At 48.4% G+C, this 25109-nt stretch overlaps 2 protein-coding genes across 2 annotated transcripts in view; one reads left to right on the top strand and one right to left on the bottom strand.

Moving 5' to 3' along the window:
- LOC139393228 (staphylococcal nuclease domain-containing protein 1-like) overlaps positions 1 to 25109 on the top strand; it is a 334741-nt gene that overhangs the window by 143951 nt on the left and 165681 nt on the right. The gene's annotated exons all lie outside the window — the stretch shown is intronic.
- On the bottom strand, positions 4504 to 7633 carry LOC139393244 (leucine-rich repeat-containing protein 4-like). Its single transcript, XM_071141718.1, has one exon. It carries the CDS (start codon positions 7628 to 7630, stop codon positions 4853 to 4855), a length of 2778 nt encoding a protein of 925 aa, XP_070997819.1. The 5' UTR covers positions 7631 to 7633; the 3' UTR covers positions 4504 to 4852.

Here is a 25109-nt window from a genome sequence, read left to right as displayed (position 1 = left end):
TTTATTTGATCACTTTGTTGTTGCAGAGAATTTTCCTGTAATTTCCACCTTAAAATGTCAGACTTGATTTGCCTTAACAACAAATCTACTCTCTCTCTCTCTCTACTGTCTCCTGTCTCTCTATCTCTCCTGTCTCTCTCTCTCCTGTCTCTCTCTCTCCTGTCTCTCTCTCTCCTGTCTCTCTCTCTCCTGTCTCTCTCTCTCCTGTCTCTCTCTCTCCTGTCTCTCTCTCCTGTCTCTCTCTCTCTCTCTACTGTCTACTGTCTCCTGTCTCTCTCTCTCTCTCTCTCTCTCTCTCTCTCTCTCTCTCTCTACTGTCTCTCTACTGTCTCTCTCTCTCTCTCTCTCTCTCTCCTGTCGTCTCTCTCTCTCTCTCTCTCTCTCCTGTCGTCTCTCTCTCTCTCTCTCTCCTTTCGTCTCTCTCTCTCTCCTTTCGTCTCTCTCTCTCTCCTTTCGTCTCTCTCTACTCTCTCTCTTCTCTCTCTCTCTTCTCTCTCTCTCTCTCTACTGTCTCTCTCTCTCTCTCTTTCGCTCTACTGTCTCTCTCTCTCGCTCTACTGTCTTTCTCTCTCTCTCTCGCTCTACTCTCTTTCTCTCTCTCTCTCTCTCTCTCTCTACTGTCTCTTGCATTCACCACACTCCAGTGACAATTAGGAATGCTACATTGTGGCTCTCACACACTATCACATTGTCAAACCAATTTCCTGCTCTAACCATCACACCGGAGAAACAATGACAAATTCTGTCTCTCGATGGAGATGAAATGGACTGGATGAAGCGGCTACACTTGTTTTCCAAGCCCCACATTTTTTTGGATTTGACACACCACAGTGCCCGTCAGATGCTGTCCCTTAGCCAGCCCTGCACGTTGACACACCACAGTGCCCGTCAGATGCTGTCCCTTAGCCAGCCCTGCACGTTGACACACCACAGTGCCCGTCAGATGCTGTCCCTTAGCCAGCCCTGCACGTTGACACACCACAGTGCCCGTCAGATGCTGTCCCTTAGCCAGCCCTGCACGTTGACACACCACAGTGCCCGTCAGATGCTGTCCCTTAGCCAGCCCTGCACGTTGACACACCACAGTGCCCGTCAGATGCTGTCCCTTAGCCAGCCCTGCACGTTGACACACCACAGTGCCCGTCAGATGCTGTCCCTTAGCCAGCCCTGCACGTTGACACACCACAGTGCCCGTCAGATGCTGTCCCTTAGCCAGCCCTGCACGTTGACACACCACAGTGCCCGTCAGATGCTGTCCCTTAGCCAGCCCTGCACGTTGACACACCACAGTGCCCGTCAGATGCTGTCCCTTAGCCAGCCCTGCACGTTGACACACCACAGTGCCCGTCAGATGCTGTCCCTTAGCCAGCCCTGCACGTTGACACACCACAGTGCCCGTCAGATGCTGTCCCTTAGCCAGCCCTGCACGTTGACACACCACAGTGCCCCTCAGATGCTGTCCCTTAAGGCCGTGAGTTACTGAGAGAGGGGGATGGGGAAGGAGTGAGAGAAAGAGATGGGGGGGAGACGCGTTTTGATTTGATCATGTCTGATCCTTGCTAAAGTGACCAGCTAAGTGACCAGCTTTGTGTGAGGTGAACTGGCTGGGATTGTTTGTTTGTGAGCTGTGTATGTGTAAGGGTGTGTTACTGTTTGTGTGCCAGCGATATGTTTGCATCAGTGACAGTGTGTGTGATTCAGGTTCTCGTAAGTATTTGGGTTTAAGAGAGGTTTTTTGTCTGCTTATCAGCTCAGTGGCAGTGTGCATATGGTTGTGTGCATCTGTGTGTAATCTAAGTAAATGTGGGCTATGTGTCTGTGTGAGAGAGGCAGGGATATTTTAACTTTGTGTGTGTGAAGGATATATTAATCAGTTTGCGTGTGTATGTATCAAACCCCCCTCCTAATCTGTCTCTTTGGATTGGAGAGGGCCTCTCTCTCTAAGCCCCCCTCCCTCCATCTCTCTAAATTCCCTGAACCGTCACCCCCACATACACACATCACTCTGATGGGCCCTGACTGCAGGTTAAACACATCAAAAGCTGCCTCAGCTCTCTCTCTCTCTGCTATCTCTGCTCTGTCTCTCTCTTTTTCTCTGCTATCTCTGCTCTGTCTCTCTTTTTCTCCACTATCTCTGCTCTGTCTCTCTCTCTGCTATCTCTGCTCTGCCTCTCTCTCTCTCAGCTATCGCTGCTCTGCCTCTCTCTCTCTCAGCTATCGCTGCTCTGCCTCTCTCTCTCTGCTATCGCTGCTCTCTCTTTCTCTGCTATCTCTGTTCTGTCTCTCTCTCTCTCTGCTATCTCTGCTCTGCCTCAGCTCTCTCTCTCTCTGCTATCTCTGCTCTTTCTCTGTCTCTCTCTGCTCTCTTATGCTCTTACTGCATGGTGCAGCGCAGAGATGAGAATATCAGCCACTTTCCCTCCCTCCCTTTCTCTTTCTGTCTTCTCTCTCCTCTCTTTCTCCTCTCTCTCATGTCTCTCTCTCTCTCTCTCCTGTCGCTCTCTCTCTCTCCTGTCTCTCTCTCTCTCTCTCCTGTCTCTCTCTCTCTCTCTCTCCTCTCTCTCTCTCCTCTGTCTCTCTCTCTCTCTCCTGTCTCTCTCTCTCTCTCCTCTCTCTCTCTCCTCTGTCTCTCTCTCTCTCTCCTGTCTGTTTCTCTCTCTCTCTCCTGTCTCTCTCTCTCTCTCCTCTCTCTCTCTCCTCTGTCTCTCTCTCTCTCTCCTCTCTCTCTCTCCTCTGTCTCTCTCTCTCTCTCCTGTCTCTCTCTCTCTCTCTCTCTCCTCTCTCTCTCTCCTCTGTCTCTCTCTCTCTCTCCTGTCTCTCTCTCTCTCTCTCTCTCTCCTGTGTCTCTCTCTCTCTCTCCTGTCTCTCTCTCTCTCTCTCCTGTCTCTCTCTCTCTCTCTCTCTTTCACAAATAAATGGGAATAAATTGGTGTAGAGCGAAAATAGTCGGATCCCTCCGAGACAAACTTGCACCGTCCTCCCATTACCGCCTCGGTTACGTAAACCGGTGACAGAGGGGACCGTGTGTGCCGTTTAACGGCTGCCATTGGCCGGGCTGCTGTGACACTACCTCGCCACCAGCAGTTTTTTATTTTTGTGGGCTGAGTTTTATACACGGGGTGTGTGTCCGTCCAGGCTGTGTAAATTATATCAGCGTTTAATCACTCAGACACAGTGAGCAAAGTGCCCTGGTCGTCGATACCAGCTCATATTAATACTCCCTTTTACTGCTTAATAAGATGCCCCCAATTTGTTTTTGTCTGATCTTTTTTTTCTCTTTTCTTGCATTTTAATGAGCTGTGGCGCCGGGGGCCCTGTCGCCCGGTTGTTAATGCTCCGGCGTCCCGCTGAAAGCCAGCGTGCGTCTTGGTAAAGAAAGAGAGGCCTCTGTTCTGTACGTGTCACACCGATAGTCAAAACAACCGTCTCTATAAAAAAAACCACACGCTGTTAGCCAGTTTGAGCCGTCCACAGACGCTAACGACCTGGTGTACATGTCATCTCTCCAGGTCAGGGCTAGGGGGGAGCTAGGTTACGGCTATGTTAAGATGGAGAGGGAGATTGTTGAAGATGAAGAATGCACAGTTAGCGGCGAGACCCACAGCATTTGTCCTCATAAAACCGTCACTGACTGATGAAGCCACAACAGCTGGGGGAATGCAATGAAAAGAGAAATGAGATGTTTTGGGGGCCAAGAGGAAAGTGTGTGTGCTCACATCACCAGGGTCTGTCTCGTACATCCACAAGTCTGGTAGTGAAAAACACCTCTCTGACCACTCGAAGTCAAGCACATAGAAAACAACCCCCTCAAGTTAGCACACCATATCACACCCTACACCTTCATATCTTTACACACATGCAATCATTCATTGACATGACAGCAGTGCAATCTCATACATATCACTGGGGAGCACTTCAAATACCCCTGTTTAAATAGAGGCCCTTTAAAAGCTTTTCTCATGGGTTCCATGCATTTGGAGAACTTCATGAAAACGGGATAAATCTAGTACCCGCTTTGAAATGGGCCACACCTTGATTAACTACCATGTCATTGACTAATGTTATGCGTACTAAACATAGCTTCCCCCACCTGCCTCGACACACGGGCATATCAAGTGTTATTAAAAACAGCAGCAGGCACTTCTGTGCTGTGATTGATTCTGTGTGAGTCACCCAGCACACGCAGGGTTAAAGTATAGCTGCAGAGTCTTACTGCAGTGTCTGAAGCGTTTGGCTGTTCGCTACAGTACGCAGGAGAACAAAACGTCATCTCTCTCTGTTTCTTTTTTTCTCTCTCCAAAAGTCATTTTTATTGCATTTGTAACATTTGGCACAATACAAATTCATGGTGCTTTTACAAGATAAACCTGTAAAGATCAAACACTGACCTTTTTTTTTTCTTAAAGAAAGTCTTCTCAGTATAAATGTTTTTTCTCTTTTCACTGCATTCTCTGTAGCATTGTTTTTTTTTAAAAATCACACAGAATGCCTCTTTTTTTTTATTTTAACAAGTCTACCCTCATTTCTCAAAGTCAAGACAGTATGTTAAACAACTCGTCTTTTTAAATAGAAGTTACAAGTTAGAAAATAGTTTCAATGTATTTATTTTGAATATAATATGCTTCTCTATCACCAGTCCATGGTACTTTCAATAGTTTCATATATAGATTTATTTATAAGCATGTACAACAAGAAATGTTCAGTCTTTTTAAGTTTTGCACTCTGTACAAAACAGAAAGTTCCTGTCTTTTCCCCCGTTGTGCATTCTATTGCATGTAGTTATGAGAAGAGAGGGGTGGCTATGGGGATTGGGACTTGCCTGGGGGGTGGGTGGGGGGTTGTGTGGGGGGCTTTAAATCTGAGTCTCCTGAACCTTCTCCTTGGTGTGAGTTTTTATGACAAAGGGCTCAGGGAGGTTTGTGATGGCGCTGGGCAAGGTTCGAGGGAGAGAGTTCCCAATGTTGTTCTCTGTCCATTTAGCCCCATGTCCTGCTGGCTTGTACGTGTTGTATTTGGGCTTGAGGGTGCGGTAGTCCACCTTGTGATGGTCTGCTTTGTGGGGACTGGAATCCATTTTGGGTTTCTGGTTGCCATAATCCTGTTTGTGGGGGCTGTTGTAGCCTGATTTGAAGACGATGTAGTCCGGCGCACCCTTGTGGGTGTGTTCTGATTTGGGTTTGTATTGACTGTTGTCGGGTTTGGATTTGTGTGTACTGTACTCCGGTTTGGATTTGGACTGAGTGCTGTAGTCAGGTTTGTAAGGGCTGTAGTCTGGTTTAGGTCGTGGGTGAGTGCTGTAGTCAGGTTTGAATGGGCTATAGTCCGGTTTGGGTTTTGGATGAGTGCTATAATCCGGTTTGAAGGGGCTATAATCTGCTTTAGGTGTTCTCGGGTGAGTACTACTGCTATAATCCGGTTTGAATGGGCTATAATCTGCTTTAGGTGTTCTCGGGTGAGTACTGTAGTCAGGTTTGAAGGGGCTATAGTCCGCTTTAGGCTGCTTGTGAGTGCTATATTCCGGTCTGAACGGGCTATAGTCAGCCTTTGGTCTATGAAGGCTAAAATCTGGTGTAGATTTGTGGGTGCTATATTCCACTGTAGATTTGTGGGTAGTGTAGTCCACGGTTGGTTTGTAGGTGGTGTACTCAGCCTTGGGCTTGTGTATAATGTAGTCTGGTTTGGGCATGTGGATTGTGTAGTCCCCCTTGTAGTCGGCTTTGGGTTTGGGGAAGCCAAAGTCTGTTTTGTGGCTGATATAATCCAGTTTTTGGATGCTGTTGTGGTCTCGGATCTGGTTGGCAGCCGAAGCAGGCGGCGGCAGGTCCTCCTCGTCCACCTGGATGATTTCTACTGTACGGGTGGCTGCCACTGTGCTCCGCTGCTGGTGGCGCTTCCTCAGCTTGTAGAAGGCGATGAGCATGACGGCGGCCAGTAGCGTGACGGCTACGAAGCAGCCGATGATGATCTTGGTGGTTTTCATCATCTCGTCCAGGCTGGGGACTGTGTCGGGTGGCTTGACCGTGGCGGACTTGGAGGCAGGAACGGCGGACGGTCGGGCGCCTGGCTGGCCCTCGGTATTCTGGAGCAGAACAGTGGGAGTAGAGATGAAGACGGGCTGAAAGAGGGAGGGCGAGGCGGTGGTGGTGGTGCCAGCGTCTCCTCCTGCTTCTCCTCCTGCCCCCCTACCAGTGTTAGGGGCGCTCGTTGTGGTCTTGGGCTTGGGCATCTCCGTGGTGGGTCCCGGCACTTCCACGGTCACTGTGGTGAAGTAGCTGAGGTTGGACGTGTTGAGTTCAGCCGCGCTCACGTTGAGGTAGGCCGAGGCGTTTGAGTTGCCGGCCGCGTTGGATACCATGCAGGTGTAGGTGCCTGTGTCAGCCGCCAGCACGTTGGAGAAGTTGAGCGTGCCGTCGTTGAGCACGGCGATCCGCTGGTGGGCCGAGGCATGCGTCAGGATGGTCCCATTGGGCAGCAGCCACCGGACCGAGGACATTGGCGCAGTCCGGCAACGGAGCTCCGCTACGCGCTCTGCCGAAATGTTTAAGTCTCTTGGCGCATCGCCTATGAAGGGGGCAGAGCACTGGAGCACGCCGGTCTCCCCCCGGTCCACCTCCACCAGCTGGCGGCCCCGCATGTGGGCCGGCGCGTGGCATCGGCCACAGCAGGTAGAATTGGTAGGAATGTACTCTCGCAGCCAGCGTGCCAGCCACAGGGCTTCACAGCCACAGTTCCAGGGGTTGTGGTGGAGGTGCAGTTCCACCAGGTACCTGAGGGGGGAGAACAGGTCGTGTGGCAGGGCGCTCAGGTTGTTGTGGGCTAGGTTGAGCTCCACCAGCGAGCTCAGGTCGTCAAAGGCGTTGCGCTCGATCACCCCAATCTGCGAATTCATCACCCACAGCTTCTTGAGTGAGCGCAGGCCCCGGAAGGAGCCTGGCTTGATTTCGGAGAAGAGGTTCTCCGAGATCTCCAGTTCCTCCAGGCCCAGCAGGGGGCTCAGATTGGGCATCTCCCCCCGGATGTTGCACATGCCCAGGTTGAGGTACTTGAGGTTGTGCAGGCCCTCAAAGGCGCCATCGGAGATGAAATCCAGCTTGCGCAGCTCGCCCAGGTCCAAACGCATGAGCGAGGGCACTCGGTTGAAGGCATACGAAGGGATGCTCTCGATGGGGTTATTCCTCAGCCATAATTCCCTGAGCTTGGACAGGTACTCAAAGGCACCACTGGGCACCCCAGTTAGCCGGTTGTCAAATAGCTCCAGCGTGTTTAAGCTGGTGAGGCCATTGAAGGCGCCCACCTCGATCTGCCGGATGGCGTTGCGGCCCAGCTGCAGAACCTCAAGGTGGTGCAGGTGTCGGAAGGTGTCGGCCTGCACCTCTCCAATGGCATTCTCCATCAGGTTGAGGTGGCGCGTGTTGGCGGGGATGCCCGGGGGCACGCGAGTGAGGCCGCGCCGAGTGCACACCACCTTGCTCAGTTGGCTACTACACGAGCACTGCGGTGGGCAGCCCTGAGGGCCTGGCGCTGCCGCCCCCGCCATAGCGAGAGAGGCGCTGCTCCACACTCGCGCCATCAGGAACACAACACAGAGCAGGGTGGCTCGACGCACAGCTACCCGCCCCAGGAGACTCATGATGTGGCACGCTCATAATTCAGCATCGTCCGGGGGGGGGGGTCGGGGGGGGGGTCGGTTGGTTGGTTGAATGGGTTGGTGGTCGAAAGTGGGAGGAGGGGTGAGGTATAAAGAGGGGAGGGAGGGGGGTTGGTTCTTGAGTAACCAGGAGAGGGCTGGCCCTACCCCGGATTAAGCAAAACTCTGGCTCTCTTTTCCATGGACACTACTGGAGGGGGGAGGACAACTGCTCTTAAATGTTTCAGAGAAAGAGAAAAAATAATAGAATAGGAGATGGAGATGATTGAAATAGGGTTGGAAACTCTAGACACCTACCTCAAGCTTTTTTTTTTACAGGTCCTTACGAGATTGTTTTCTCTTTTTTTGTCAATCAGAGTGTTTAAATCGGGTATATATCCAAGGAGCAGAGAAATAAAGACTTTTCTTTCTGCTCTGTTAGAAGCAAATGAAGTGAAGATTCTTTGCCAAAATGGCCCCTTTTTTATAATTCCACACAAGCGAACATCATCCGAAGAAGGAAAAGATGTGAAGGCCCATCCGAAGGTTGTGTTTTAGATGGGTAGGAATCCAGTCAGGCTCCTATAGCAGGACACGCTCGCTCGCTCTCGGCTGCTCTTCTCCCGCTTGTCCTTGGAATCCGCCGCTCCATGTTTCCTCCGAACGCCTTCTCCAAGTCTCCATAGCACAAACGCGTGCTCACCGACACACACTCCGCACTCTGAAAACCCAAGGCAGAAAATGGGTGGGGGTTTCAGGGTGGGGGGGGGGTTTAAGGAGGAGGAAGAAAAATTCCACAGTCCTTTCAAATTTTCTTTGAGGTGGGGGGGGGGGGGGGGGACAGGACCCCTTTCCTTGGCTCTTTCTATTTTTTGGTGGTCAGTCAGTCCACCCTCTCTCTCTCTCTCTCTCTCTCTCTCTCTCTGTGTGTCGCGTCGTGTCCACTTGATTTCTGTAGCGCTCGGCAGGGTTGAAAAGGCTACGCGACACACACTGCGGTCATTAGCTTATTTCTCCTCTTAACTAGCTCTGCGCTCCAGCACAGCAGCACGCAAACACGGCTCGCCAGCAGCGGCGCACACACACACACACACACACACACAGCAGCTGCAGCCTGCCTCCCGCGCACTTCCCAATAATCCGTCAATTTCTTCCGAGGGTGGGTGGGGGTTAGTAGCCGGGTTGAGAGAGGTGGGGGGCGTAGAGTAGATTCAGCAGCAATATCAGCACAGCAAAAAGAGGCTAAAGCGCCATCTCCCTCGGTCTCTTTCTCGCTCCTGTTTTCAATCCCTTTTTTTCTTCACCGCGCGGCAGAATAGGAGAGTGAAGCAAGAGAGAGCCGAGCTGGGCACAGGCGTGAATGTTATAGCAGCATCGATGAGGAAAACAGATCCGCTGTAGCAGCAGATGAGCGAGAGCGGGGATGTGTATCTCTTTCTCTCTCTCCCCCTCTCTCGCTCTTCTCATCCCCTGCAGTGTCCTGAGGTAGTGGCCAAGCTCAAAGCACTCAGTCCTTTGTGTGTGCCAGCGCGAAGCCTCTCAACCGTGTTAGCTTCCACTGTCCTTCTTGTTTCTCTCTCTGGCTCCCTGGTTTAGAGGAGAATAAAGCGCTGCCCAGGTGAACTGGAGAAAACGGCAGCGTGTCCCCACGGCAACACAATTTTAACCCCTGCAGCCCCGGTGTTAATCCTGCTGCTCAGGTTATTCCGGCATGTTTTTCTGGTGCCAGTGTGGTGCAAGGCTGCTCTCTCTCTCTCTCTCTCTCTCTCGTTTACTCACTCTTTCATTCGCTTGTTCACTCTGTTGCTCTCTCTCTTTCTCTTTTGTCCTTGAGTGGGGAACGTGAATGTACTGCTGACGCATCCCGCTCGGAGCAGTGCATTGGTTTGATGCAGTGTTTTTGTGCATTAACTAATCCACTCTCTCCCTCTCTTTCTTTCTCTCTCTCCCTATTTCTTGCTCTCTCTCGCTCCTCCTCTCCCCTCTCCCTGTTCCTCTCCCCTCTCTCTCTTCTCGCCAGTCTCACTCAAGCCTTTGCTCTCTCTCCTCGTTTGCCTGTCTATTCATCTTTTTTCTCTCCCCAATTGCTCTCTCTCTCTCTCTCTCTCTCTCTCTCTCTCTCTCCGTCCTCCTGTCAGAAGGTCAATGTAGAGTGAGTGTATCCTGCCTGACGTGTGTGTGCGCGTGCACTCTGGGCCCTGGGACATTTTGAGGACTGGATGGCGGGAGATGGTCTACTGTTGAGAGGGACAGAGAGAAGTGAAGGAGAGATGGAGAGAGGGACGGAGAGAAGTGAAAGAGGGAGTGAAAGCGGAAGTGAAAGAGGGACGGAGAGAAGAAGTGAAAGAGGGACGGAGAGAAAGAGAGAGGGACGGAAAGAAGTGAAAGAGGGAGTGAAAGAGGGACGGAGAGAAGTGAAAGAGGGAGTGAAAAGGGAGTGAAAGAGGGACGGAGAGAAGTGAAAGAGGGAGGGAGAGAGAGACGGAGAGAAGAAGTGAGAGGGACGGAGAGAAGAAGTGAAAGAGGGAGTGATAAAGAGGGACGGAGAGAAGTGAGAGGGAGGGAGAGAAAGAGAGGGACGGAGAGAAGAAGTGAGAGGGAGGGAGAGAAAGAGAGGGACGGAGAGAAGTGAGAGGGAGGGAGAGAGAGGGACAGAGAAGTGCGAGCGAGGGAGAGATAAAGAGAGAGGGACAGAAGTGAGAGGTAGTGAGAGATAATGAGAGTGGGACAGACAGAAGTGAAAGAGGGAGAGAGAGAGGGACATAGAGAAGTGAGAGGGAGTGAGAGATGAAGAGAGAGGGACAGAAGTGCGAGGGAGGGAGAGATAAAGAGAGAGGGACAGAAGTGAGAGGGAGGGAGAGATAAAGAGAGCGGGACAGACAGAAGTGAAAGAGGGAGAGAGAGAGGGACATAGAGAAGTGAGAGGGAGTGAGAGATAAAGAGAGAGGGACAGAAATGTGCGTGAGGGAGAGCTAGAGAGGGACAGAGAGAAGTGAGAGGCAGGGAGAGAGAGAGAGGGACAGAGAGAAGTGAAAGAGGGGGGAGAGAAGTCGCTCTGATTTCAATAAACACCTCTTTTTGATGAATGATTTTACTCTTCATCTACTGTCTCTCGTTCGCCCTCTCGTTCGCCCTCTCGTTCGCCCTCTCGCTCGCCCTCTCCCTCTTGCTCGCTCTCTCTCCCTTTCTCTCTTACTCCTCCATTCCCCAGGAACAGGGAAGAATATCTGACCCCTTCCTTTCCCCACTATTCTCTCTCCCTTTAATTCCCTCTCTCGCTCCCACCTCTTCCTCTCCCTCTCTCCTCAAAGTGATGTGAGTGAATGGTGATTAGTCAGGGGTCTGGCCCCTGGTCGGAGAGTGGGATGCTGCTGACTGGTGCTTGGAGCACATCAGGCCACCGTGCAGGGTCTTCTTGGTGTGTGTACAACAGGGATTCCTCAACTAGACACAGATGGGGTTTTTTATTTTGTGGATGGTCTTGGGGCTGGAACATAAGTACATATCATTTGTAGACTGCACATTGAATGTAAGAAGATATAATATTTGACTAAAACATGATCATTTCAAACCTTGCTTACATTTGTGTACGATCACACTTGAGGATACTTTGGAAAATATTTCCAAAATTCAAATTATCGCTGATTTGCTGGTGTTTTTACAATATTTTATGTCCAACAGTAAAACTTTTGTTTATTTATAATTGTTTTGCTCAGAAAACCCATAGTCACTTGACCGCCAGCTGGGGAACCCTGGTTCAGAACATAGAATTACAACTGATAAGGGAGGTCCTCATTAGACATCACCGGCAACAACGTTGCCTAACAAACCCACCGTCACTGGACCAGACAGGACTTCAAAACGTGCTCTTCGCTGACGAGTGGCGGTTTTGTCTCACCAGGGACGATGGTCGGATTTTAGTTTATCATCAAAGGAATGAGCGTTACACCGATGCCTGTACTCTGGAGCGGGATCGATTTGGAGTTGGAGGGTCCGTCATGGTCTGGGACGGTGTGTCACCGCATCATCGGACTGAGCTGGTTGTCATTGCAGGCAATCTCAACGCTGTGCGTTACAGGGAAGACATCCTCCTCCCTCATGTGGTACCCTTCCTGGGGGCTCATCCTGACATGACCCTCCAGCATGAGGGTGAGGACTAAGGCCATTCCCCCCAGAAATTTCTGGGAACTTGCAGGTGCCTTGGTGGAAGAGTGGGGTAACATCTCACAGCAAAGAACTGGCAAAGCTGGTGCAGTCCATGAGGAGGAGATGCACTGCAGTACTTAATGCAGCTGGTGGCCACACCAGATACTGACTGTTTCTTTTGATTTTGACATTTAGTTTAGTTGATTTGGCTCGCACACACACACGCACACAGCCGGAAGACTTAACCTGGGATAATCTGCACAGCTCCATGAACCCAGTCACAACATCAACCTGCAATGTCAATTGCCCTTCTGTTATAATGGGCCAAGCCCAAATGTAATGTTGTGTGTGGATGAGGTGAGCAGTGGTACTGGCAAGCGCTCTGTCTGTTCAGAGCGGGAACAGTGTGTTGCGTTTGACCCAAGGGTCTCATACGAGAATTCTTTATCAAAATGACCCATCAACCCATAATGACCACGGCTGGTAGTTGGTAGGCTCCTCTCCTTGTAGCCTGCCCTGGATTGACTCACTGAAACAGTTCCCCCTAATGCCACATTGAATTGGCCCAAAATGGCAGCTCTGCTCTGATAGGCTCTAGTTCTGGCCCCCCCCGTAAATAATGTTGATATATTTCTGGTTGTGCTAAAGCACTGGCCAAGCAGTGCTGGTGGTCCATAATTAGCAGAAGGGAACCTGGTTGAGTTGTGGTCGGCCCCTGACGGCTTCCATGGGGGGGGGGGGTCTGTTGAATTTAACGTTGAAAGACTTAACTGCCTGACCACCACCATGCCACCCTCTCATGCCCGCTAGCCCTAACGTGCCTGCTGCTGCCTCGAATGCCCTGGCCCGCCCGGCGTGGTTTGTGGGCACGAGGCGACCCACTTTTTGGCACAGTGGGTCTGCCAGTCAGTTAGCATTTCAAGGGTAGACGTTGTGTGTGTGTGTGTGTGCGTGGTGCAGAACCCAGCCTTGGGGCTACAGCCAGCGAGTCTGGGATGCTACCAGTCGCATGTAGGTCAGCTGTGTGTTTGTGTGAGATATGAGATGAGGGAGCGAGAGGACCAATGAGTATATGTCCTGCCGTATATCCCTAATGCTAATCTGATTATATACTGTACACAGTAGCAGGATGATAGATCTAATGAATATTATGTCATTGCACAGCCCTCGCCAGAAATGAGGATTTGTGTGCGTTCTGTTTAGTTTGAGAGTGTAGGCTAAAGAGCAGGGGTGGGCAACATACGAGCCCATTCAATCCTGCCCAGGGGAGATTTGAGTAAAAAATATACAAACAATATTGGGAAATGTATTATTTTGGTTTAAGGTCCAGGTCACTCTTGAATGTCCAAAACTATATGGAAATTATTTAAACATTCTAATGGACCTAAAAGTTTCAAATCACTGCCCCTTTTTCTGTCCGGCAAATTGCTTTTGACGAAGTAATTGCTCCGAAAAAATCTGTGCAAAAATCTCGAATGCAACTTTCTATCGTTGGATTCTATCTTATAACCTTTGGAATCAGAGGCAGATGCTTACTCCCATCTGCCGTCCCCAACGCCCTAGCAAAACCCAACTTGAAGGTAACAGCCCTCACAGTTGCCCCTAGTGGCTGGTTTCTACATCATCTCCCGACATCCTCAGACATGGATGGACGTGGGATACTGACTTGTATCATGGGTGACCTGGCTGCTATAGCGCCTGTGAGCCTGAAAGGCGTGTGTGCTTGGGGAAAGACGTCTCTGCTTCTGTGTGTGTGTTTTCTGAGTTTGTATGTGCTCATTTCTTTTTGCATTAGCTGTGTGTGTTCATAGTGTTTGTGTGTGTGTGTCCTTCACCTCTACAGTATCTAGGGAGACCACAGTCCTCTCTCTCATCAGTTCTGCTCAGCCTCATCCCCAGTTAACTGGGTTTAACCATTTCTCCAGCCCACTGCCCAGCCCTCCGCTGGGAACGTTGTCCCCTTCTCTCTCTCACTCTCTCCAGACTTTCAGTTTTCCATCCTCTGATAGTTTTAGTGTTATTTTTCAGAGGAGGGAACACACACTGACTGACAGGGGAAGAGGACAGGGGTCGGACACTTCTTTTCCCATTTTTCATTTCAATTTCCAGGAATTAATTCTGGGAGAGATTACACCCACAAAGACCGCCACCACCCTGGCGAGAGAGCTTAAACTGTGGGTGAGGGATTTTACCATTAATCATTATTCTCATTACACACTTTACACACACCATACACACGCGCCAGTGTGACAGCTGTTAGTTGTCCAGCATACAATGGAATCACTCACTCACTCACTTACTCACACACACACCTGTACACTCACCCAGACATATGCTACATTGCAACTAGATTAAATATTCTAGATTAGACTTCTGTAGTCCACCTGGGTTGGGTTCAATGTGAGTTTTATTTTATCACGTTAAGCTTTCAGTTAAATGACATTAGGTGAATTTAACCCACCATAGATAATCTCAACTCAACCTGTGTGGCCTCTTGTCTGTCTCTTGTCTCTCTCACACTCTTCTCTCCTTCTTAAGTGTATTAGTGCGTGGTCTAATATTTGCCCAGATGGTGTGGGAGTGTGAGACGTGGTATATGTGTGACATGTTATTGGGGGCTTAAGGGTTCAGTCTAAGTGAATCCACACTTCAACCCCCCTTCTTTGTGTCTCTCTCCCTCTCTCACCCTGTTGATCTCTGTCCTCCTCAGTGTTGATCTCTACCTCTTTCTCCCCTCTTCCTCCTCATCTCTATCTTTCTCTCTCAATCTTCCCTCTCTCTCCTTTCCTCCCCCTCTCTCTCCTTTCCTCCCCCTCTCCTTTCATTCCCCTCTCTCTCTCCTTTCATTCCCCCCTCTCTCTCCTTTCTTCCCCCTAGTGAAAATCCCCCTCTCCTTTCATCCCCCTAGCAGCTCTCATAATAGCCATTGTTTATAGGCTAATGACCTTCATTATGTTTGGGGCCAGTTTGTAGCCCCGCCAGAGCTAGTGGATTAGCTAGCCTCATGTCAGCTGGATGTGGAAGAAAGCAGGCTTTAAGTAGCCAACCCAGTGATCATCCTCATCATCATCATCGCCTGTTAAAAGCCTTCTAAATAGCCTAGCAGACAAACATGTAATGAAAAGACTATAGAAGTCACCCAAATTCAATTTTGGGATTTGAGAATCATCATATCTTTTTTATATGGCTTATTGCACATCTGAGGCATAGCGTTTGTGGTCGTGAGATTCGAAGGTCAATTGTGTGTAGTTTAGCCTAACAATGTTTGGATTTAGTCCTCTTGTGTTTCTTTTAGTGTGACCTTTTAGATATTTAGTGGTGTAAATAGCCAAAGTGTATGTGTTAATGTTCTGGGGCACACACACACACACACACACACACACTGTCACATTTAGGAACGCATCCAACCAGTGCTCTCCCTGGCATCCGGTACCAAGGGGGTGGGGCCAACCCCCTGTTGCTCCCCCATTCTACCATATGCAAATTCCCCCGCCGTGTATCCCGGCCACATCATTGGTCGAGGAGGCTCCATTAAGATTCCGGAAGCGTCGTGGCGTGCGCATTATCCCTCACTGTGTCGCCTTGCCAACCGCCTGACGGGCTAGCGGGCTGTAAATAGAGAGGGCTCCATTCTCAGCTCCCTGGGTAAAGACATGTTAATGCCCAACCATGAGAGGCCTTAAATCTCCCTGACTTTTAGCTGCTTGGGAGCAGAGGACGTGTGGGTGGTGGGGGGTTACTCTGGGTACTCTGCCCTACTCACTCAATCTCCCTGTTCTCCCAAACCTCTAGTCCTTTTCAGGGGCTGGTGAAAATTAAACTTGCCTGTCTGTCTCTGTCTCTCTCTCTGAGTTTGCTGGCTAGCTGAGCGCATTCTCCATTGCAGCACAACTGTGCTATAGAAAGCCTCTAAGAGTTAGTCTAATATTCTGTCCAAACTGTTTTATGGTCTCTGCCTAGCGAACTCTTTGAACGTGACCACTGAAATACATGCTATGTCAACATTTTAATGTGGATAGTTTTTCCACACACCCAGTTGTGACATTGTGTTAACGCCTTTGTACCATGCCTCACTGTCATGAGATGCTAGCTGCTGTCTCCAAAATGGCATCTCTACTTACCTCCAGTTTACCACAGTCTTCCAGGAAACGGCCGGGTAAGCGTGGAAACTCCATCAGAAACCATGTGGGAGGATTAGGAGGGGAGGGGTGGGGAGGCAGGTTAGATTGGGACAGAAGGGAACAGCTTTCATCCCCAAAAATCCATCACAGATATATGCCAGACTATCAACAATGGTCAGACTGAGTTCAATGCCCACAGCCTGTCTCTGTGTGTGTGTGTGTGTGTGTGTGTGCGTGTGTTCCTGTCTGTCACAAATCCCTTCTGCAGGAAGATACAGAACCTTTCACAGATATTACCTCTGGAAAGAGTTTCAGCCAGTGAGGAAGGTAGCTAGCCTAGATGGAGAACCCAGTGAAGCCAGGGACCATGGGGTTTTGGTCAAAAGTAGTGTACTATATAGGGAATAGGGTGCCATTTGGCGCTTTAATGTATTCCTGCTCAGTGTAGCCCTCAGACACTGGGAGCTCGTCGGGCAGATTGAAGCCCCTGCTACCATTCAAATGAACAATCTGTTCCCAGGCTACTAGGCTGGAGATGAGTCAAAAGGGCTGCGGGGGAACAATGTGATAAGATGCTGTAATACAGGCTAATGCAGAGAGGTGTGAGCATGCGCAGTCAGGCACTGTTAGTTGGTATATCGCAAAGGTGATGAGGGAAATCACCTGCTTCTACGTTTTTTGGGGGGGGGGGGCTAGATTTGTTGGGAGTTTCTGTTCAGGGAAAAAGGTGTGTGCTGTAGGTGGGAAATATTTGCGTTTTAATAAGTGTGTGTGCACGTACAGTGGGGCAAAAAAGTATTTAGTCAGCCACCAATTGTGCAAGTTCTCCCACTTAAAAAGGTGAGAGAAAAAAAAATATCCAGAAAATCACATTGTAGGATTTTTTATGAATTTATTTGCAAATTATGGTGGAAAATAAGTATTTGGTCACCTACAAACAAGAAAGATTTTTTGGCTCTCACAGACCTGTAACTTCTTCTTTAAGAGGCTCCTCTGTCCTCCACTCGTTACCTGTATTAATGGCACCTGTTTGAACTTATCAGTATAAAAGACACCTGTCCACAACCTCAAACAGTCATACTCCAAACTCCACTATGGCCAAGACCAAAGAGCTGTCAAAGGACACCAGAAACAAAATTGTAGACCTGCACCAGGCTGGGAAGACTGAATCTGCAATAGGTAAGCAGCTTGGTTTGAAGAAATCAACTGTGGGAGCAATTATTAGGAAATGGAAGACATACAAGACCACTGATAATCTCCCTCGACCTCACCCCGTGGGGTCAAAATGATCACAAGAACGGTGAGCAAAAATCCCAGAACCACACGGGGGGACCTAGTGAATGACCTGCAGAGAGCTGGGACCAAAGTAACAAAGCCTACCATCAGCAAGGGCATTGAAGATGAAACGTGGCATGACAATGATTCCAAATACACCGCCCGGACAACGAAGGAGTGGCTTCGTAAGAAGCATTTCAAGGTCCTGGAGTGGCCTAGCCAGTCTCCAGATCTCAACCCCATAGAAAATCTTTGGAGGGAGTTGAAAGTCCGTGTTGCCCGGCAACAGCCCCAAAACATCACTGCTCTAGAGGAGATCTGCATGGAGGAATGGGCCAAAATACCAGCAACAGTGTGTGAAAACCTTGTGAAGACTTACAGAAAACGTTTGACCTCTGTCATTGCCAACAAAGGGTATATAACAAAGTATTGAGAAACTTTTGTTATTGACCAAATTCTTATTTTCCACCATAATTTGCAAATAAAATCATTAAGTCCTACAATGTGATTTTCTGGATTTTTTTTCTCATTTTGTCTGTCATAGTTGAAGTGTACCTATGATGATAAATTACAGGCCTCATCTTTTTAAGGGGAGAACTTGCACAATTGGTTGCTGACTAAATACTTTTTTGCCCCACTGTATGCGGTTGTTGTGTGTGTGTGTGTATTTATTGGTACTTCTCCTAATTCTGATTCTGACACTCCCACCCCCACTTCTGCATGGACTATCTGAACCAGTCTCCTCGTACAAACATACTGCAGTCCGTTTCTCTAAAATTTCATCTCCATTCCTCTCCTCCCCTTTTAAAACCTGAAGATTTGTCCAAACAATCTAAGTGGGTCTAATCAGGTGCGTACGCCTGTCATACAGACATGTTACTCCAAGAGTCCTCCACAGAACACTCAACCAGCCAAGCAGCTTTGCAGCACCGGGAATAAAAGAAACAGCAATGGAGAGGGAGAAGGCGAGTCAATCGGCAAAGGAGTGGAATATGACGTCCAAAAGAGAGGGGGAGAAAGACGGAAAAGAGGAATAAATCCCCTTAAACCAGGGGCCTGTTACCTTTCTTAAAGGTGTTTTCTGTAGCAATGCAATTTGGGATTTCCCCAGAGGTGGGGCTGACTGGACTCGGCCAGGCAGGCTGCTCAGTAGCTCTAGTGAAAGGAAAAAAGCAATGGCTAGCACTTTCTAAGTTGAAGTCAATAACAGGTTTGGCCATTCTATCAGGGCCTCTCTCTTTGTGTTGAGAGCTCAGGGATGGAGAAATGGGCGTTGATTGAGTTCTTAAAAATACTCCTTCCAACAATCGGTTGTGAAAAAGCGGGAGGGAGCATGCGCTGAGGAAAAAGTAGACAGGAAAGAGACTGTTGATGGATGGCCTGGCAGAGATGTATTACTGCAGAGATGTACTACTACTGCAACAAGGGGGGAAATGGAGAGATAAAGAGGAGAGGGAGTAAACAAGTGTGAATGGGAAAGGGCCTGGAGATCAGAGATCTTGGGAGTCCCTAAAGACTGTTTCACTGGGCTTGTGAGATCGAGACGCACACACAGATAGGTCTAATGCACATAGATTTAGCCCCAAAACTCCTATTCTCCAAATCCCTTCTCATATGTTAGCATTTTTACCAAGGCTTACAGGGATTAAAGTGGGCACGGCTGGCCGGCTTGTCGGGAACGGAGAGATCCAGAAAGATGACTGTAGAGGAGAGGACACACTGTGTGTGGCGGTAGATGGGCTGCTCTCTATCTCTCTCTGTGTGTGTGTGTGTGTGTGTGTGTGTGTGTGTGTGTGTGTGTGTGTGTGTGTGTGTGTGTGTGTGTGTGTGTGTGTGTGTGTGTGTGTGTGTGTATTCCTCCATTGCCTGACAGATACAGTAACTATACTAGTCATATCAGCACAGTTTGGCCCACAGTATGCTGTTAGTATGTTGGAAAGCATTGCTTGCAATTGTCTTGAACCTTCCCTCAGTTCTATTTAGAAATATTTGAAAGATGGGCAAATTGAATTTGTATAGCCTACAGTTGGGTTTCTACATTTTCCTTTGTCAGCTAACCTTAGCATTGGCCTACATTATAAGTCCCATTTATTTTCCATGAACCTAGACCTGGATGGGTTCTATGCTACAGTGCCTTCAGAAAGTATTCATACCCCTCCACTTAATCCACATTTTGTTGTTACAGCCTGAATTCAAAATTGTTTAAATATGTTTTTAAAATTCTAACCCATCTACACATAATACCCCGTAATTACAAAGTGAAAACATGTTTTTATAAATATTTGCACATTTATTGAAAATTAAAAAGGCATATCTCATTTACATAAGTATTCAGACCCACGAGTCAATACATGCTAGAATCACCTTTGGCACCGATTACAACTGAGTTTTTCTGAATCTCTAAGAGCTTTGCACAACTGTACATATTTGCACTTTTATAATAACAAAAAAAATGATTCAAGCTCTGTCAAGTTTGTTGTTGATCATTGATAGACAGCGATTTTCAAGTCTTGCCATAGATTTTCAAGCTGATATGTCAAAACTGTAACTAGGCCACTTCGGAACATTCAATGTTGTCTTGGTAAGCAACTCCAGTGTATATTTGGCCTTGTGTTTTAGGCTATGTTTTGTAATATTTGCATTCTCTACAGGCTTCCTTCTTTTCACTCTGTCAATCATGTTTATACTGTGGAGTAACTATAATGTTGTTGATCCATCCTCAGTTTTTCCTATCACATTCATTCAATTCAAACTGTTTTAAAGTAACCATTGGCCTCATGTTAAAATACTTGAGCGGTTTCCTTTCTCTCCGGCAACTGAGTTAGGGAGGACTGCTGTATCTTTAGTGACTGGGTGTATTGATACACCATCCAAAGTGTAATTAATAACTTCACCATGCTCAAAGGGATATTCAATGTCTGCTTTTTTTTTTACCCATCTACAAATAGGTGCCCTTCTTTGCGAGGCATTGAAAAACCTCCCTGGTCTTTGTGGTTGAATCTGTGTTTGAAATTCACTGTTCAACTGAGGGACCTTATAGCTAATTGTATGTGTGGGGTACAGAGCTGAGGTAGTCATTAAAAGACCATGTTAAACACTATTATTGCACACAGAGTCCATGCAACTTATTTGACTTGTTAAGCACATTTTTTCTCCTGAACTTTCTTAGGCTTGCCATAAAAAAGGGGTTAAATACTGACTGACTCAAGACATTTTAAGCTTTTAATTTTTAATCACAAAGTAAAATAATAATCTAAAAATATAAGTCCACGTTCACACTATTGTGTGTAGGCCAGTAACACACCATTTCAATTTAATCCATTTTAGATTCAGGCTGTAATGCAACAAAATGTGGAAAAGTCAATGGATGTGAATTGTTTCTGAAGGCACTGTATGCAGTGGAACGACAAGGTCAATGGACTTCTAGGAGAGAGAGGTCTACTTTACATTAACCACCAGTTCCTCAAACTATAGTGTACATCTAATGCCCTAACCATCAGTTACCTCATAAGTTGGCCTTTTAGTGTGTGTGTGTGTGTGTGTGTGTGTGTGTGTGTGTGTGTGTGTGCGTGCGTGTGTGTGCGCGTGCGCGCTACCCAGAATGGGCTCGATCCATGTCTGACGCATGGCCCCAATCTGTCCTATGTTTCTCCCGGCTCACATCTGGAGCAATGGGTTTTCCTCTGGATAGACACACACTCTGCCCACACACACGCCGCCCACACACACGCCGCCCACACACACGCCGCCCACACACACGCCGCCCACACACACACGCCGCCCACACACACGCCGCCCACACACACGCCGCCCACACACACGCCGCCCACACACACGCCGCCCACACACACGCCGCCCACACACACGCCGCCCACACACACGCTGTACACACACACACACGCTGTACACACACACACACGCTGTACACACACTGTACGTACACACACACACACACGCTGTACACACACACACGCTGTACACACACACACGCTGCCCACACACACACTGCCCACACATACACACTGCCCACAGACACGTACACACACACACACACGTACACACTGCCCACACACACACACACGTACACACTGCCCACACACTGTACACACTGCCCACACACACACACACACTGTCCACACACACACACACACTGTCCACACACACACACACTGTCCACACACACACACTGCCCACACACACACTGCCTACACACACACACACACACACACACACACACACTGCCCACACACACACACACACACTGCCCACACTCACACACACACACTGCCCACACACACACACACACACTGTCCACACACACACTGCACACACACACACACACTGCCCACACACACTGCCCACACACACACACACTGTCCACACACACACACACACTGCCCACACACACACACACACACACACAGTACACACACACACACTGCCCAAAGATTAATTTCTATGGTCGTATGATGCAGAGGACGCTTTAATATTGTATGAAACCAGAAGAGTCAGTGTAAATAAACCACACACCGTTCCCCATCAAAACACACTTGCTTCATCATGGGAGAACAACTTGATAGTTTTGTGGTTTTGCTGTGGTAAGAGTGCTGTCTAGTATGAAGAAGCAGGACATTTCACCTCCTCCTCCTATTCCCCTTCCTCCTTCCCTTCTTTTTTCTCCTCCTCGTCCTAGATGGTGCTCTGCCATGTGCCGGTCATCCCTGGCTGCCTTGTGGTTTTTGCACTGTGCCTGCTCCTCTCCTCTCCTTCCCTCTCTCGCCTTCCCTGTATGACAAGCTCATAGTGAAAGCCGATGCCCGCGGGATGTACTCACTCACTCACTCACTCCCTCGCTCTCTCTTTTTCTCTCTCCCTCTGTCACTTACTTACTCATCATATCTCTCTCTCTCTCTCTCATTCCGTTCCTTTCTCTGTCATTCCGTTCCTTTCTCTCTCATTCCGTTCCTTTCTCTGTCATTCCGTTCCTTTCTCTCTCATTCCGTTCCTTTCTCTTTCATTCCGTTCCTTTCTCTCTCATTCTGTTCCTTTCTCTTTCATTCCGTTCCTTTCTCTCTCATTCCGTTCCTTTCTCTCTCATTCCGTTCCTTTCTCTCTCATTCCGTTCCTTTCTCTCTCATTCCGTTCCTTTCTCTCTCATTCCGTTCCTTTCTCTCTCATTCCGTTCCTTTCTCTCTCATTCCGTTCCTTTCTCTGTCATTCCGTTCCGAGAATCAACCGCCGGAACAGACAGGACATGGGAGAGAGAGAGAGAGCTGCTGACGACAGGCCCTACGTCACCTCGTGTCCCTCTCTCCCGCGCACATAGACACAGACTTATCTCACACACATAAACACTGTTCTCTTGCTTGCATACACACACAGCTCTCTCTCTCACAGACACACGCCGCTCTGCCTCCCAGCTGAATGCTTTATGTAAGACGGTTTGTTGACCTTAGAGGAAAACTCCATGAAATTGCAGCATATTATTGCCCTGCTACTGGGAAGCTATAGGCAGAGAGAGTTAAGCACACTGCATAATATCATCTAACATGTACAGTTGCTATCAGAAATATTCATCCCCCTTAGATCTTTTCACATTTTGTTGCGTTACAAAGTGGGATTGAAATGGATTTAGAAAGTGATTTTGTTGTCATTGATCTACACAATACTTTATGTCAAAGTGACAAGACAATTCTACACATTTTTACAAATTAAAACAATATTGACTCAAATATAGTCATTGCATCAGTGATGGCGCCGTGGGGGGGGGTCTGCCGTCTCATTGGCTCTTAACCTGTCGTCTTATTGGCTCTTAACCTGTCATTATATTAAAAAAAATATACAAATTGTAACTAGTTTTATACATAATGTTGCTGATACTGTCTATTATGACCGAAAAGAGCTTCTGGACATCAGAACTGGGATTATTCACCTCAAATTGGACGAGGAGTTCTTCAACGAGTCGGACGCAGGGGATATACTGCAGACATCTGACCAGGCCCCGATCCCCATGATTCGCTGGAGAAGGAAACAGAGATTTAAGCAAAAGATCAGGGTGCCTTGCAAGGATCAGGCAACGAGTGGGTAATCTGCCCTTGCCCTCCGTTCTGTTAGCTAACGTTCATTCGCTGGAAAATAAATGGGACGAACTGAAAGCACTTATATCCTATCAACGGAACATTAAAAACTGTAATATCTTATGTTTCACTGAGTCGTGGCTGAACGACGACATCAAGAACATACAGCTGGCGGGTTAGACACTATCGGCAAGAGAGAACAGCAGCCTCTGGTAAGACACGGCGCGGGGGCCTATGTATTTATGTAAACAACAGCTCGTTCACGATATCTAAGGGAAGTCTCAAAGTTTTGCTCGCATGAGGTAGAGTATCTCATGATAAGCTGTAGACCACAATATCTACCTAGATAGTTTTCATCTGTATTTTTCGTTGCTGTCTACATACCACCACAGAGCGAGGTTGGCACTAAAACCACACTAAATGAGATGTATTCCGCCATAAACAAACAGGAAAACACTCATCCAGAGGCAGCACTTTTCCAGAGCCGGTGACAATGCAGGGAAACTTTAATGAGTTTTACCAAATGTCTATCAGCATGTTAAATGTGCAAGCAAAGAGAAAAAAGGTCTAGACCACAATTACTCCACACACAGAGACGCGTACAAAGCTCTCCCTCGGCCACCATTCGGCAAATCTGACCATAACTCTATCCTCCTGATTCCTGCTTACAGGCAAAAATTAAAGCAGAAAGCACCAGTGACTCGGTCTATAAAAAAAGTGGTCAGCTGAAGCAGATGCTAAACTACAGGACTGTTAGCACAGACTGGAATATGTTCCGGGATTCTTCCGATGGCATTGGGGAGTACACCACATCAGTCACTGGCTTTATCAATAAGTGAATCGAGGACGTCGTCCCCACAGTGACTGCACGTACTTACCACAACCAAAAGCCATGGATTACTGGCAACATTCGCACTGAGCTAAAGGGTAGAGCTGCCGCTTTCAAGGAGTGGGACTCTAATCCAGAAGCTTATAAGAAATCCCGCTATGCCCTCCTCCGAACCATCAAACAGGCAACGCATCAATACAGGACTAAGATTGAATCGTACTACACCGGCTCCGACGCTCGTCGGATGTGGCAGGGCTTGCAAACTATTACAGACTACAGCCGAAAGCTGCCCAGTGACACAAGCCTACCAGACAAGCTAAATAACTTCTAAGCTCGCTTTGAGGCAAGTAACACTGAAACATGCATGAGAGCATCAGCTGTTCTGGATCACTGTGCTCACGCTCTCCGCAGCTGATGTAAGACCTTTAAACAGGTCAACATTCACAAGGCCGCTGGGTCAGACGGATCACCAGGACTTGTACTTCGAGCATGCGCTGACACACTGGCAAGTGTCTTCAGTGACATTTTTAACCTCTCCATGTCCGAGTCTGGAATACAGGATGTTTCAAGCAGACCACCATAGTCCCTGTGCCAAAGAACACTAAGGTAACCTGCCTAAATGACTACCCGTAGCACTCACGTCTGTAGCCATGAAATGCTTTGAAAGGCTGACATCAACACCATTGTCCCAGAAACCCTAGACCCACTCCGATTTGCATACCGCACCAACAGATCCACAGATGATGCAATCTCCATTGCACTCCACACTGCCCTTTCCCACCTGGACAATAAGAACACCTATGTGAGAATGCTATTCATTGACTACAGCTCAGTGTTCAACACCATAAGGCTCTCAAAGCTCATCAATAAGCTAAGACCCTGGGACTATATACCTCCCTCTGCAACTGGATTCTAGACTTCCTGATGGGCCGCCCCCAGGTGGTAAGGGTAGATAACAACACATCCCCCACGCTGATCCTCAACACGGGGGCTCCTCAGGGATGTGTGCTCAGTCCCCTCCTGTACTCCCTGTT

Source organism: Oncorhynchus clarkii, chromosome 33 (genome assembly GCF_045791955.1).
Source record: "Oncorhynchus clarkii lewisi isolate Uvic-CL-2024 chromosome 33, UVic_Ocla_1.0, whole genome shotgun sequence".
NCBI lineage: Eukaryota > Metazoa > Chordata > Actinopteri > Salmoniformes > Salmonidae > Oncorhynchus > Oncorhynchus clarkii.
The sequence above is the reverse complement of the archived record's forward strand: the minus strand, read 5'-3'. Positions and strand labels throughout refer to the sequence as shown.